At 37.4% G+C, this 17485-nt stretch overlaps 1 protein-coding gene across 5 annotated transcripts in view; it reads left to right on the top strand.

Annotated features, from left to right (window-relative positions):
* LOC134527335 (putative sodium-coupled neutral amino acid transporter 11) overlaps nt 1–17485 on the top strand; it is a 126505-nt gene that overhangs the window by 67727 nt on the left and 41293 nt on the right. For all 5 annotated transcript variants that reach the window (XM_063359916.1, XM_063359915.1, XM_063359919.1 and 2 more), the window contains exon 6: nt 220–290. In XM_063359916.1, coding sequence (XP_063215986.1) covers nt 220–290 — 71 coding nt within the window. The remainder of the gene's footprint in view (nt 1–219; nt 291–17485) is intronic.

Here is a 17485-nt window from a genome sequence, read left to right as displayed (position 1 = left end):
ACATCGCCATCCTGTCTGCGTTCGTAACAATGTAAAGTAGGGATGAGAGAAAGTTTTGCTAATACTTAAAGAATATATTTGAGTAAAAACCATTAAACATTAACAAGGGACAATTTCTAGTTAAAAACAAGTGCATGTTTGCTTGCTTGCAGCATTTACCATTGCAACTTATCAGCAATAAGTAGGTCAAGAGAAATCAGTGACTTATACTGTTCGCAGGCCGAGCACAGATGATGCGTGGCAGTTTGCAAATTGGAACGTCATTCCTGCTATTGGGATCATGGCATTTGGTGAGTACTTGCTAAACATTGCTACGAAAACTCTACCCGCAATTTGTCTGGTCTATAAAGTGTTTGTTTTATTTTTTAAGGCTTTAATGTACTACCAATATATAAAGCTTTTAATATAAAAATTTTTAATTTAGAACACGAATCTTGAACAAATTGTAGAAACTGACTGATGTCACCTTAACGTGCAAGTAACTTTTATTATAAAGTGGTGCACCGATGCGGATACCGATGAATCGTAATCGGCGATTATGGGTACTTACCGATTAATCGTAATCGACGATTATCTTAACGATTACTTTGCCGATTATCTACGTCCCGGCGTAATTTAGTAGGTTTTTACCGTGTAATATTTTGTTACACATTTTAGGATGAAATACGGTAATATTTGTATATATATTACAAAATTCATCTAACTCCGTCATATCAAGATTACAGATATTTCGTTAAGTTTAATTAATCTCATTGCCTCTAACAATAAAAAATACATTTTTCCTACACGTTTATTTACGTTTCGTCTTTTGTTCTGTCTTTTGTTTAGTGGCCTTGTACATTACCTATAGCCAGAGACGTAAAATAGATGGCACGCAATCAAAATACCACAAGCAGTTGCAGTGTATTCTATGAGAATCGATCTTTTCGAGTCGTAGTAGCAGTTCAAGATCGTGGTCCCGATACCTTTCAGAGTTTATCACTGCGTTTTACAAACTCGTTATGGGCGTCTTTGGTAATATAATCCGTTGTTGTGTTATTTGTATGTGACGTGAAAAGTGAAAAAGTATTTATAATTTTATACATTCAGTCAACATTAATAATCTCACATGTGCTAGAATTGGTTTTGAGTCATTTTTATATAATTATAGTGAGATGGCGACTAGGGAGAAAAAAAGTGAAGTGCGGAAACATTTTTATATAAACTCAAGTGAACAAAATATAGCAACATGTTTACATTGTTAAACGGTAATTTCTCGATGCAACCTTATGTGATAGTCGATAATAATGCTAGTTTTCCGCAACATTAACTTACCCATTGTAAATTACAATTATTAGACTGTAGTTCAAGTTGTTTACAATAACAAATATAAATAGAAGTTAATTTAATTTACTCTTTGCAATGACTTAATAGTGTATTTTATATAATTTTATACTGTTATTATAACTGTATTCTCAATTTTACATACTCTTGTAATTAAATTCACATGGGAATAAAAAATTTTGTGTGCATTATTACACTTAAAAAAATTATTTCATTATAATCGGTAACTGAATCGGTATCTGCCGATTATTGCTCTCATAATCGGTAATCGAATCGGTAATCGGTAAAGCCATATCGGTGCACCACTAGGGATATAAGTTAATATCTGTATGATGGAATTTTGCTCAGAAGTCTCAAATTAAAATATGTAATGCATAAAAACTATGTATAGCTCTATTAAAAATAAAATAAAAATATTTTGCTGTAAGTTTAACAGAAAAAGAAAACATTGTAAAACATAATTAATTGATATACTGACATGGTCCAGGGCCACACCCACCTGAGCTCGATGCTCCATCTCCCCCCTCAGAACCTCCGGCTCTACTGCGTGTGCGTGTGCCGTGTGATGTGTGCCGGCGGTTAAACAGTGCACATGATTGCCACTGGGAGCAGTGCAATGTTCCCAGAAAGATGTTCTCTTTTACTCCATAGGCTCTGTTGCTTTTCAGCTACAATTAACAACCTTTTATTAAATAACCCTACTAATTGTATTGTACTCATGTGGACTTGGACATTCTGAAAGGCACCCCTAAGCAGCAATATTATTTGCAAACTTTAAATATTCAAATGTAGTTATTGTAAAGTGTTTTTTAATATAACTTTATTTGACTTAGTTAGGTGAATTGTTTTTATATGTAAGTTTCGTAACATAAGCAGCATGAATCTAGCAACTCATAAATGTCATCAGCAAGGCGGGAGAGACCTGTTTAGTGGCTATTTTCTTATATCCGCCAGTCTCCAACCATCCCCGCCCTAGGTAGGAAGTGTCTGTACCCCAGGGACTTTATCGCTTGTCATCACTGACCCGTTACTTCTGATTTCATACTTTAATGTTTTAAATTGTTTTATTGATATCCTCAGGGCATGCCTTGGTCGGCAGACTGTTTAAAAAATTTTGTTACTCTTTTTAAGGTTCTTTGAAACTACCGCATGAGGAGCTTGTTGCCCGAAGCTTCTTTACAGTGTTGTAACGAGAGAAGTTTAAGCTGCAGCTGCGTGTAAGCAACCATGCCAGTAAATCATGTCAAGAGTGAGATTTTTTCAGTTCTTTATCATGGATTGACTTCTGGTATCAGGTGTCGGGATGTCTCTAAGAGCCCCTTATAAGCGTGTCCGATGCTCAGATTGGACCAGGTCTGGAAGGGTTGAGAAGGTTTAAGAGGGGCAGTTTGAGTCTCGCCCACACACGGGCGATGTCTTGCCCCTGTCAAGGAGTTTCCGCCGAGTCCGTGTGCCCAGCAATCATTCGATGGTGCCCAGGTACACACTATCGACGCCTTACGACATCAATACTTTATGATTGGCACACAATTCACCAACCAACTATTTCAGTTCTTTAGAATTTTTTTTTGCTGTTAACATCATGGGTAGTCCTCAGAACACGTACAGACCCACACTGCCAGGCACGTATCGACCTGGGTGGCCTTCAAACACAGGCGTTCAGTGCCATGCAGGTACAGACCTGTGCTCTACGGTCGTGAAAAAACTATTTATACTTCTTTATTTAATGGAAACTGATGGTCTATCATACAGTGGGATTTTTCAAGAAATTATTAAAAACAATAAAGAACCCTAAAAGACTCTAAAAATTCTTACAAGTTCACAAAGGTGCTTGTGCCAGAACTTGTTCCCTACTGGCGTAGAGTACAGGTTCATGTGTGGCAGACATTTTTGCTTCCATTTTAGGTTGGAGACTTCAGGGTGTCTACTGACCCTGGAAAACCTGGAAAACCTGGAAAAATCAGGGAATATTGTAATCAGGGAATAATCAGGGAAAAATCAGGGAATTTTGTGGTAGGTTGTAGTTGTCAATACGTTTTTTGTTTATTGATCTGCTTGCATTGACGTAGCATCAAGTGTATCGCGTCCCATTATTTTATTTTTGGATGGAAAATAACGAACAGTTCCCACGTCCATTTTCTTTTATTTACCATCGAATTCGGAAGTGGCGTTAAATCACGTGATACAAACTGGTTCAAGCTGGTCTGTTATCCTGCTGATGTACGTACTGCAGCATGTGCTTCCCACGTTCGGATTATACCGACAGGTGCATTTAATTTTAAGTATCTATGGATGCCCTCAACGTTAACTGGGCATTTTTGTTAGCTTTGAAAATACATATCACAGACACTTTTGGTGAAGATTCACCATCTTTGCTAGAAATTGGTAGCTGTGGACTTCATATGGTCCATGGTGCTTTCAAAACTGGAATTTCTGCTATACAATTGGATGTTGTTAGTTTTTTCAGGCACAGTTACTATTTGTTTATGCATGTACCTGCAAGGAGGGCAGATTACATTAGAATAACTGGATCAGAGCTTTTTTCCAAGAAATTTTGTTACATTCCATGCGACCCGGCTAACACATAGAAATGTAACAATACAAACAATGTTCTTTAAGAATTTATGATTACGATGGTCGATTCAGATAATTTTTAGTTACATCAAAATATGTTTTAAATTGGAAATGAAAGAGTTTATTGCATTACTTTTTGTTTATTTCATTTCAAACCAAAGAAACGATAGTTTTTTCAGTTACATGACAACACAATTCAGATAAATTTAGTTCTACAGCTTTGTTACTTGCACAGTTTTTGTTCTACAAATTTTTTCGAAGTCCTTGAATTTTGATAGGATGAGGTCCAAATACATACCATACCAGACATTTTTCTGTTGATCGTCGTTGAGTCTTGTCGCTCACAAAAAAAATAGAATTTATTACTGTCCCTTGGTTAGCGATGTAACTCAAGGTACGGTCGCGCACTGACCGAAGTCGCGCGAAGTTGGGCCGTTGCCGACGCCTAGGGCCTAAATTTCTAGTTACATTATTCCGAAAAAATCTTTAGGTTAAAATTTACGGCCTGGCCCCAGCCCCTAGGCGTGAAATTTTCCCTTAGTGCAACTCCATAATATTGTGCGAGTTGCCGACGACGCGACCGGACTGGACGACAATCGAGCGACAACTGAGTTGGTAGACGAGATTACCTCCCTTGTATAGGTGAAGACAAGGGAAGCAACCCCGTGGGCCAACCGACCAATCACAGTACAGCATTCATCAACATGCCCAAATAAGGAATTTCGGCCGAGCGCATCACACCACGCCAGGACTCGCCCTGATTGGTTGGCTAGTGGTAGCCTCCAGAGAACCTTCCAGACCGTCGCGAAAGCTATGCGTCCACGTGACGCGTAAATCCCCAACAACGCATTTACAACGAGGAAAATAACTTGCTGGCGCCAGTGTGTCGCGCCTGTCTGCTCTTCCTTCTGGGCTTTCCAGACTGTTCTCGAATTATTCCACTACAATCTCAATAGAATTCATAATTTACCCAACTAATTTACATATAATATTTAAATTTTAGCAATTGAAGTTGAAATTCAGAGTCAAAATTTTAGTTTAAAAATTATGTCCTGTAAAATTATATTCTCCATTGCCTTAAATAAAACAATTAATGAAATCATACATCAAAATTAGTTATGAGCTGGAGTTAACCCACAAATTAATAATTAAATATCTCGGGAAAATAAGTATTTTAAGACTTTACATGAAATTTAAAAAAAGTAATTAATAACAATTTTTAACATATCTGAACTGTTCTCTATATCAACAAAAAAAAATATCCTTCACATCAAACTTATTCTTGATATTCTTATGACCCATTTTGCAATGCTACATAACCCCCCCCCTACTTTTTGATTGAATTTGCAAAATTAAATCAAAAAGTACACAAGTGTAAATTGTTGAAACAAAAGAAATAACATACCATAACAAATCAAAAAAGTGTAAACAAATGTAACAAATTAACATCAACATTAGAAATGCAAATCTTGACACAATAATAGCAAACCATTACTTTTCATATTATTACAAATCTTTAAAACACAAACAATATAACTCAAACATTGAAGCATGACATAAACAAATCATTTAAATTCTCCTTACCAAACTAAAAGTAATGTGTTTTAAGTTTTAAACATGAGCAAACATGATTACAATAGAATAGTGATTTTTTATTTTTTTTTTTCAGTTTACTTATGTATCGCTTTCCTTAAAACAACAACAAAAAAAAAAAAACAACTTCAGACAGAGGTTCAAAGAGTGACAAATCAATCTTTAACAAATAACACAACACAATTATATAACACAGAACTTTCAACAGGTTATACATTAACAAAAATATTTCATTGTAGTTTCATGTTCATTAATCTTTCAAAAATATGCAAAATATTCCCCATGAGTTAAATCACTTGTTCAATTTTTTTTATTTTTTTTTTTTTTTTTTTTTTTTTTTTTTTAACACAAATTGTTTACAGTACCAATACATATATACCTTAAGCAATAATAATCAATCTTTGCACAACTTATTTTCAACACGAATGTACCTTTTAATCATGCTATAAAAGTATATACACAACTTGCTTAAAATTCACCCTTTTATTTCTTCAATTACACTGAATTAATTTTCCACGGTCTGAGTAAAGAGATGTGCCAATTAGCATCATTTACTCTGTAAACATTGTTGCTTATGATAGCTTGTATTTTATATGGCCCATCATACAATTTGAAAAACTTGGATATCTTACCATCTATAAGGGATGACAACTTGTGTGAAGTAATTAAGACTTCATCCCCTTCATTGAAACTCGTTTGTTTGATAGTTTTGTCAAATCTGGCTTTCCTTGAGTTAGCTTTATACATTAGTTTTTCTTTTGCCTTATCCAACTTTTCTTTTAATTCCACAATGTCGCTTTTAGGAAATTTAATTGTATTTTGGAGCTTTGTAGTTGGTAACATTTGTAGCATCAATTCGATAGGTGTGAACCCTGTACTCTCATGCCAACAATTGTTGATCAGTTTCTCTACCTGGTCTACAATGCTTGCCCATGCATTATGTTTCTCATTACAGTAAACCCTAAATAAACGCCCCAATTCTCTCATTACTCTTTCAGCAGGGTTGGCAGCTGGGTGATATACAGCAGTGTATTCTAGTTCGATACCTAAAATACTAGACAAGGTTTTCCAAACTTCACTCCGAAATTGGGGACCATTATCAGAGATTATTTTGTCAGGGAGACCTATTTCTTTTACATAAACATCCATTATTTTATTAGTAACAATCTGAGCTGAAGCCTTTTTAATTGGATACAGTTTAACATACTTAGAAAAAATGTCTAAAACTACCAGGATGTATTTGGTACCACCCCTTCCACTTGGTAAAGGTCCAAACAGGTCAACGCACACAATTTCTAAAGGCTTGGTAGCTAAAACATTTCCCATGAATCCTTGGCATTTCCGATTCATTACTTTAGTTTGTGCACATAGTAAACATGATTTGATAATAATAGCTACCATCCTGTATATATCTTTAAAAACACAAAACCCTTGAATATATTTGATAGTTTTTGTAACTCCAAAATGTCCGCATTCTGCATGCATCAAAGTACATACCTCATTTCTCAATGTATTGGGGACACACAGTACCCACTTTGGCACCCTGCTGGATACATTTTGGAATAAATATTCCCCTTCCATTACAAAATTTTCTCTTATCACATCCCTACAATTTGGAGATCCTAATTCTTGTATCACTTTCTGTAGCCTGGGATCTTTACTTACTTCTTCTGCCAATTTCTTAGAAAACTCCCTTATTCCCTCTCCTACCTCTTGCATTTGTTTTCTTAAACTACGAATTTGGAATTCCTTCATTCGGGCCGATTGTGAATTTGTTGCAACTCTAGACAGTGCATCTGCAACAACCTGTTCTTTCCCTGGTACATGTTGAATATCTAAACTGTACTCTTGTAAGGATAAAATCCATCTAGTGATTCTGCCATGTAATAGTTTACACGAATTCATGTGGCATAAGGCCTTATGATCAGTTTGCACTGTGGTTTTCTTACCATAAATGTAGATTCGAAATTTTGAACAAGCAAATACAATACTTAGTAGTTCTTTCTCTGTAGTAGTGTAGTTTATTTCTGCAGAATTCAGAGCTCTACTGGCAAAGCTAATTGGAATTTGATCCCCTTCCTGATTCATTTGGAAGAGCATAGCACCAACTGCCTCACCTGATGCATCACAAGTAATATAAAACTCCTGATCTAAGTTTGGGTGGTGCAACAAAATTTTCTTTTCTAATGCTTGTTTTAGTTGTTCCACTGCTCGCTCCTGTTCCTGTCTCCATTCCCAACACTGATTTTTTTGTAACAATTTTCTTAATGGACTACAAATACTGCTAAAATTTGGAATATATTTCCGAAAAAAGTTAAAAAATCCTATCAGCCTTTCTAATTGTTTTCTGTTTGTAGGTGATGGGTAATCCCTAACTGCTTTTAATTTGTCAGGATCGATACAAATTCCTCTCGAGTTTACAATATTACCCAAAAAATTAATTTCATCTTTCAAAAACTCAGATTTCTTTAAATTTGCAGTCATGCTTCCTTCTTGTAATTTTCTCAACACTAACTGCACAACTTCACAATGTTCCTCAAAAGTTTTAGTTGCAATCAGAATATCATCTACATATACAGTTACCAACTGTAATACTTCAGGTCCCAAAACATGTTCAAGCCCTCTAATGAAATAGCTAACTGATACATTTAAACCGAAAGGCATCCTTTTGAAACAATATGTTTTCCCTTGATATGAAAAAGCAGTGCAAGGTCTAGATTCTGCATTTAAAGGGATCTGCCAATAAGAAGCTACTAGATCAATTTTTGAAAAATAGGCACAGCCTTCAAATTTTTGTAAAAGCTCATTCATAGGTTCTGGTGATTCTCTATCAGGAACAATTAACTGGTTTAATTTCCTAGCATCTAGACATAATCTTACCCCCCCATTTTTCTTGTTAACCACAATGATTGGGTTCAAATATTCGGAACTGCGCCTTTCAATTATGTCCCCATCAATCATATTCTGTATTTCCTTTTCAACTGCTGGACTTAAATTATATGCAACTGGGTAAGGTTTCTGTACAAAAGGTTGGTATTCTTTCAGCTTCAAGCGACATTCGTATTTATTATTTGACCCAGGGAAATTGGCAAACGCTTTGCATTCCCTTCGCAAAATTTGTTTAAACTCAGACTGCTGTTCGGAGTTCCCACAATGCAATATTATTTGTTCTACTTCAGTTTCTATATGTTCCCTTTCTAAAAATTTACATTCTACCCCAAATCCCCTTTCAGAATAATTTCCCATGATAATTCTTAAATGAAATGAGTTGTTTCTGTTATCAGTTTCAGCAAAAGAAATTTGTGCTCCGGTTACATGTATACACTGCCTTGAATAATCAATGATAACCTCATTGGATTGTAACCAATCCGCTCCTAATAGTACATTTACATTAAGTCCTCTAACTATGAGAAAAACAACCCACATAATTACTTCACCTATTTTGATTTCAATTAAAACTTGTTTTTTCACATTTTTATTTCTTACTCCAGTTGCTCCTATGATTGTGATATTTGAAACTGGTAACACTGCAACTGATTCCATTACTTTACTTCCTAGCGAATTAAAATATTCTTCAGACATTGCAGTTACTTCACTCCCTGAATCAATTAATAATTTAACTTTTGTTTCTGTACTGACAATTTCGCCTTGGATTACTGGACATAACCCCAACTTTCCTTCAATGAATTTTGCGGATTCGTTGTAATTTTGTAAAAGATCCTCCCCTTCGTGTGTAGTATTGGGTTCAGTACAGCCCTGTTTTTTCAACACCTTACATGACACTCCTGCCTCTACAAAATGCCTAGGGAAAGTATCCGAGGCTAGATCTTCCCTATCTAAGAGTTTAAATTTCTTGCATTTCCTTGTCCTTCATATCTCGGCCTATCCTGTCTTTCCCTGACTCTCTCTTCCCTTGGATTTTCCTGCTGAACTCTCTGTCCCTCCCAACGTGGTCGTGCGTTACCCTGCAACTCTTGTCGATGGGGTCGCTGAACGTGTTCCCTCGGCATGCCCTCTGGAGGAAACCTCTCCCTAGGTGGCCCTCTCTGCCTTCCTTGGAGCTCTGGCTCCCTTCCCCTCAGTCCTTCCTCTCGCTCATTCCTCCTGTCTAATGTTTCAAGCAATGCAATGACCTCCTCAACACTCTTATTCCTAGCCCCTAAAATGCAGTTCTGTACTTGCTGGTAAAAATGGTGTACAATATGGGAAATAAATCTTTCATCAGTAATTGGATTATTCAAAAACTTTGACTGTAAATATAACCTTTGTACGTAAGGAGCCATGGGTCCGTCCCTTGCTCTGTGTTTTCCTGAAAATAAATATTGTAGGAAATCATCTTGAATGTATATACCCCAATACTTGTTCAAAAATGTTAATTTTGCCTCTTTAAATGTTTTCCATTCATTCTCTTTATGCATTGCCCATTGTAATGCAACACCATCCAATTTAGTGATAAACAATTCTACCTGTTGCTCATCCGAACCCCTAAGATACCCGAATACCTTCTCACATTTGGTGATGAACTGTATTGGAGTAGCTCCTCGATCATCCCCAAAAAATTTAGGCACTGTTTTTTCAAAAGTGTTTATTTCATCTACAGTTAAAACCGAACTTCTAATGTTACCCTGTCCATTCCCTCTAATATTACTCAGCTTTTCCTCTATTTTTTGTAAACATTCTCGACCTACATCATCCCTAAAATTCTCAAACTGGTTACTTATTTTTGAATTTTCTGTAAATATTCTTTCGACATTAGCTTCAAAATTCTCTTGGACTTCTCTAATTTTCTTTTCATTATAATATATATTTTGGAAATTCTCATTTACTTTTACCTGCAAATTTGTGATATCCCCTTGATTTATGGCTATTTTGTTTTGTACACTTTCATTATGTTGTAAGATTTCGGAAATTTTTTTACTATGTTCCTGAACTGTTTTACCTGTTTGTGTAGAATTTTCCTGGATTTGGCCCACCTTTTTTTCACACATGTTTACCCTAGATTTTATCTCCTCCACCTGCAATTCACAATTATTTACTTTGTAAACACAGGAAGAGATTTGTTCATTAAGATCGTTCCTAAGCGCATTAAATCGACTCTCAACTGTATTGGTTAGTTCTTGTCTTACTTGTGTAATTTCTTGTGTAAGTTCCTGCTTGGTGGCATCTAATTTTTGTTCTATTATCTGTCGGAATTCTGTCTGACCCTGTGACATGTTATGCATCATTATCATGAGTTTTTCTAACATTTGATTAGCCATATCTGACCCCCCCATAACCTCTACTGGAATACTAGTTGCAGGCTGTTCCATGTTTTCTGACTGCTCCTGTACCAATTCAATGTTTAAATTTGGATCAGAAATTCCTGAAGTTTCAGGAAAACCCGTAAGGTCATCCTGACTGTCGGTACTCATTTTGTACAATTATTATGAATTACAATAAAAACGTAAACAACCTTTTAAAACACAAAAAAAATTGAAACAAGTTATTACTACAAAATTTTAGACCATTAAAACGTAAGTTTTGTCCAATTTAGACTTGCTGTTTCTGGTGATTCATCCCTCGTTGTCCCGCTAAGTAGGTACCAAGATGATTATGTTGGAATCGTGTCCCGCGTTGTTCCGCGAAGCTCTGCTCTACGATGTAGTTCTCGTCGCATTCCTTTCCCACGACGTCCCACGCTGTTCTTATACGGTGAGTGTTGACTTCTCATGCTCGTCTTCGTATGTCGAAGTTTACAAGTAGGACGCGGAGATAATTGCTCACACGATCCACACACGAATCACTCGTTCACAAGTTATAGTTTTGCCGATGTTCTAAAAATGTTTATGACAGTTAATTTAAAATTGATGATTGGATTTTCCAGAACAAGTTTTCATTGACGTTAAATGTTTTTTTCCGAATTTTTTTTTTTTTTTTTTCAGGCAGTGTCTAAATTCGTGCTCCGCGGCTGGGCGGCCATGTTGTTACATTCCATGCGGCCCGGCTAACACATAGAAATGTAACAATACAAACAATGTTCTTTAAGAATTTATGATTACGATGGTCGATTCAGATAATTTTTAGTTACATCAAAATATGTTTTAAATTGGAAATGAAAGAGTTTATTGCATTACTTTTTGTTTATTTCGTTTAAACCAAAGAAACGATAGTTTTTTCAGTTACATGACAACACAATTCAGATAAATTTAGTTCTAAAGCTTTGTTACTTGCACAGTTTTTGTTCTACAAATTTTTTCGAAGTCCTTGAATTTTGATAGGATGAGGTCCAAATACATACCATACCAGACATTTTTCTGTTGATGGTCGTTGTGTCTTGTCGCTCACAAAAAAAATAGAATTTATTACTGTCCCTTGGTTAGCGATGTAACTCAAGGTACGGTCGCGCACTGACCGAAGTTGCGCGAAGTTGGGCCGTTGCCGACGCCTAGGGCCTAAATTTCTAGTTACATTATTCCGAAAAAATCTTTAGGTTAAAATTTACGGCCTGGCCCCAGCCCCTAGGCGTGAAATTTTCCCTTAGTGCAACTCCATAATATTGTGCGAGTTGCCGACGACGCGACCGGACTGGACGACAATCGAGCGACAACTGAGTTGGTAGACGAGATTACCTCCCTTGTATAGGTGAAGACAAGGGAAGCAACCCCGTGGGCCAACCGACCAATCACAGTACAGCATTCATCAACATGCCCAAATAAGGAATTTCGGCCGAGCGCATCACACCACGCCAGGACTCGCCCTGATTGGTTGGCTAGTGGTAGCCTCCAGAAAACCTTCCAGACCGTCGCGAAAGCTATGCGTCCATGTGACGCGTAAATCCCCAACAACGCATTTACAACGAGGAAAATAACTTGCTGGCGCCAGTGTGTCGCGCCTGTCCGCTCTTCCTTCTGGGCTTTCCAGACTGTTCTCGAATTATTCCACTACAATCTCAATAGAATTCATAATTTACCCAACTAATTTACATATAATATTTAAATTTTAGCAATTGAAGTTGAAATTCAGAGTCAAAATTTTAGTTTAAAAATTATGTCCTGTAAAATTATATTCTCCATTGCCTTAAATAAAACAATTAATGAAATCATACATCAAAATTAGTTATGAGCTGGAGTTAACCCACAAATTAATAATTAAATATCTCGGGAAAATAAGTATTTTAAGACTTTACATGAAATTTAAAAAAAGTAATTAATAACAATTTTTAACATATCTGAACTGTTCTCTATATCAACAAAAAAAAATATCCTTCACATCAAACTTATTCTTAATATTCTTATGACCCATTTTGCAATGCTACAATTTTGTGCAATCAGATGGAATACTGCAGTTGCTGAGCGTGCCATGAAAACTTTACCCCACCTAAAGAAATTTGTTAGTGAAGTTTCTATTTCATCTGTGTCTTTCAGTGTAGTGAAAAGTGCTCTTGAAGATAATCTTCTAGAAGTAAAATTGACATTCTTCTACTCTGGCATCAGAGCTGGAATTGTTTCTCACAATGTTCCAAAGTGAAGCACCCATGGCACCTTTTCTCTATGATTCACTGGTAGACATTTTATTAGCTTTGGCAGGAAAGTTTTTGAAACCAGAGGTACTGAAGAGCTTTAGGGAGAAATGCAATGTATCTCAATAGGATGTAGATAACCAGGAAAATCTATTGTTTGCTAACAATATCAAGTTGGGTTATGCAGTATGCCATGCCATCAAGAAAGAGAAAGTACCATTAAAGTCTGTCCTGTTACTGAAAAATGATGTTAGGACTTGTCTAAAGGTTATGGTAAAAAAACTCAAGACAAAAGTCCCCTGAAGTTCAAACTTACCAAGGGAATTTCCTGCTTATGTCCGTCTGTGGCTTTAAATTCGGGTGTGAGGAAACAGCGTGTGAATTACAGTTTAGAATGTTGTCTTCAAAACAAGTGGCTATAAGGACAAGAAGCTGATAACATTGAGTGATCATATCAGTTGGTATGTTCCTCGCAAGATTCTGAAGCACTGTTCTCGTCTTTTTCTCGAGAAGACTGGCGTTTTGATCAATTGTGGATGCTCATCCTTAAGGCCCATACAGTAGCTGCCAAAACAGGCCTTCTAAAGTTTGTGAGTATGTTGTTGGTACTTTCCAATGGAAATGCATCATTGGAAAGAGGATTTTCAGTGAATTCTAATCTGCTGACTGAAAACTTGCAGGAAGAAATACTGAACGCACTAAGACAGATGTACGACTTTGTTGAACGTTCTGGAGGTGTAGAGCATGTTGATATCACCAAGTCCATGTTACAGTATGTAATAAATGCTAGTTGTAGGCGTAAGGAAGCCCTGCAAACAAAACAAAAAGAAAAGGAAGCTACAGACAAGAAGAAGGCAGAAAAAGAAGAGTTGAAGAGGAGATCAAGGCATTGCAGTTGAAGAAGGCTCGAGTGTTGGATTTGGCTCGTTCTGAAGCAAGTGCAATAGACGCAAAAGTTGAGTCACTACGAAATTGATGGGAGCTTCCTTTTACTTATGTTTTTGCTAAAGTAAGTGTGTGAAATATTTGTAGCAGCATGTTTTATTTGCCATCAATTGAGTCACTTTGGCCACGTCTGGAAGTTTTTTTTTAATAATTTAAGTGAGTTGAAACTGTATTTTGAAACCCGTCAATGTACTGTTATGCAGTTTTTTCAGTTTTGTGGAATGTCGTAATTGTGTTACAAAAAACCTGGAAAAATTCAGTTTTAGACCTGGAAAACCTGGAAAAATCAGGGAATTTCATTTACTAGATCTAGTAGACACTCTGAGACTTGTATGTGTACAATTTCTAGTAGTTAAACAGATGAACAGCAACCGATTGCTTTGACATCTGGAACCCAAACTACTACTATTTAAAAACTTTAGTTGTGTCAAAAGACATCAGCACTTTTCTTGGTGATATCAAGAAAAATATATTATCTTATTAAGTGGCTGACCAGCCGATTTGGGTGGCTGTTTAGACAAATTTTTACCTCCCTTTGCTAACCCTGAATCCTCCGCCTGATGTTGAACTCTCTTTTTATATCTACTCTCACATTTTACGTACTAATTTTTGAGAATGGTGGTACGGAAATTAAACTTTCTTATTTTGTTTTATGTTTTGTTTTATGAAAATATAATTCCTCACAAAGTTGTGATATTATTTCACTTGTAGTTTTCAATAACATTGTTTGTTTTTTATTTACTTTTATGTGCTTTAAGTTTAATTACAGTTGTTTTAATTAAATAATTAGTTCAATGTTTTCGTCAAAATACCTGCATTGGCCTGTACATTACGTAAAAATCAGTTTCCCTGACTTCACGTGGCTATTTCAAATTGAATGTGGTGAGTGTTGCACACCTGCCTGGCTTCAAAGTATTTTACTCTAATGGTATAATAGTTTAAATTTAATCACTTACTGTTAACTTGGATACCAATATTTTATTTATAAACCCTTAGGGTTACAATATAAATATTTATGAAATGAATCAGTTGAAATCAAACGTTTAAATCGATCAACAATAGACACAATCAAACCATTTTAAGCATATAAGACTAAGCAAAAACTCAAATTCCAAAATTCTACTAATGTACATTACTTGTTATGGGGAGTACTGAAATTCCTCTTGAGTGTATAATTTATATTTTCTGCTGTTACACACGTCGGTTAAAGCATGAGAACAAGGACTTGAAGAAGAGCGAAGAGTAATCAGTGCTAGTTATTTTTATTAGACACATTAGATGGCATTTTAAAAAAAGGAATGCTTTGAAGTATCGTGAAGGGGAAGGGGAAATCCACCTCACTTTACCTCAATGACGTTAACAATAAGAAACATAAAAAAAAAACTATGGCCCTTGTAAAGGGACAGGCAGAGTGCCAGACGTGTTGTGTAACCCCTAAAGAAATAAGCGTAAATATCAGAAATACAAAAATACACAATTTTATTATTCTTTAAATCAAGCCCCATATGAATATAGAGGGGCAACATATAACAAGAATTACGTAAACAGGTACTGATGAGCAATACAAATAGCCAATATACAAATGTTATGTGCTAACGTTATTTAAGTCATGGTAATAGCAGGTAGAATGCTGTCTGTCCGGACGTGAGAGGTGCGGCGGAGAAAAAACGACAAACGCCCCGACGGGAAATGGGTCGAAAGCAAGAAACAAATTCAAAGAAATGCACAAGGTGAAACACACTGGCAATGCAAACCAGGAATTACAAAACAAATTCGGTGTCCAGCAAACATTACTTTATGAGGCCAAAAAGGAGGCAAACCAAACATGACGCAGAAGGCAAATTACAAAATTATCAAAAAAAAAAAAAAATGTAAGACACCGACCAGAGAACACCTCGTAGCCATGCGTAACACGGCGCGACGCCGAAGCACCCCTCACGGCGATCGCTCCCGGAACAGAACAGAACGAGCAAAATAATTACACCCCTATATATAAAAAATCCAGATGGCGCTAGTGTCGCACTCAGTAGGCCTGGAAGGAGGCGCCTACGTCACGCGGACGTCACAAGGGAGTGCGGGAGGGGGCTTTAAGGGGAACGAGGGAAGGGGAGGAGCCGGCGGGCCACTGAATGCCGAAGCGCACGTTGCAAATTCCCGCCCCCTGGCGAAGCCTTCCGCAGGACGATGAAGCAGATGACTGCGACGATACGAGGAGCGACGAGTAGAGTATCTTGTATGTGGTTTCTTCGAAGTAGAGTGAAAACTCAGCGACGCCAGTAGGCAGCTGGAGTACAGATGGCTCACACGCACCAAGTCCAGTCCGCAGACGGGGGAAGTTTCGAGCAGGACTGCAGCGCCCGGAGCACCCCAGCAGCGCGGAACGGCGATAAGCAGGAAGAAGTATCTAAAGCACAATCCATGAAGAAGCCGCCACACGACACACAGCGCAAGCGCCCGCCCCCAAAACACCACAAGGGCTGGTGGCAGGCGAACTAGAAGAGGGGGCGGCGGTAACGGAGAATAAGAGCAGGTACGTATCACAGCTTCCGATCCAGCCCGAAACTGCAAGTCTCACAGGGCATCACCGCCTGGCGCAGCAGTGCACGGAGGGGAGGCGGCTCGCAGCGGCGCTCGAAGAGGGGCGCCAGTGTGCTGCCACATCACAAACACTCCGACGAAGCGCGCCACAGCAGGAATCACTGCTCGACGAATCTCTGGGCCAGGCAGGGGCTGCGTAAACAGTACACGGGAGTCTCTAACACTACGAGAGGGCCCACCTCGTAGGAGACAACCAGCAGGAGCGGCGGGCACACCGACGAGAAGAGATGGCGCAGTCACTGTCGAGGCTTACGTCCATAACACGTAGGAAGCAGGAGCCGCCAGAAGAGCGTGATGCAGGCAGTGAAGAGTGGACGTCTCCTCTCTTCGCTGGGTGATGACTGAAGAGCGGCGAAGACGGCTCGCCAGCAACAGGATAATGGAGGTGGCGGAGAGGAAATTACAAAGAAAAACATACAACACACTGCGCCATCCACAAATACTAAAAATATAGCTGCCCAATCACACAACTTACTTTCCAGTGCACTGGAAAGATTCACATAGTTTAGTAGGGAATAAATATACAATAAAACATAAAATACATTGTAAAAAAAATAGCACCCCACTCAGCCAACAACCCTTATATAGAGCTGGGCTGCCGTACTAGTTGCATACTGTAAACACTTATTCAAGATTATTAGGACATAAATAATAAATCATAATATGGCTATAACTGTTAAAATACAAGTCTTAAACTATCCCTAGAAAATAATTCCAAACTTCCATGGGAAAATTTTAACAATAAGGCTAGGCCAGAGCAAAGAGCTCCAGATGAATATTCATAAATGACATGCAGGTAAAATCAATAAAAATACAACGGGAGAGAAAACCTGCTAATACTTACTAACAAAACAACTTACACGTTAAGACACATAAACTTTCAGCTGGCTTACATGGCACTTTTTATACCTGGATTTTTTCTTACAATCCTGGAGAAGTACAGTATTACTGCCC

The sequence above is a fragment of the Bacillus rossius genome, chromosome 1 (assembly GCF_032445375.1).
Source record: "Bacillus rossius redtenbacheri isolate Brsri chromosome 1, Brsri_v3, whole genome shotgun sequence".
NCBI lineage: Eukaryota > Metazoa > Arthropoda > Insecta > Phasmatodea > Bacillidae > Bacillus > Bacillus rossius.
This window is presented reverse-complemented; position numbering and strand designations above follow the sequence as displayed.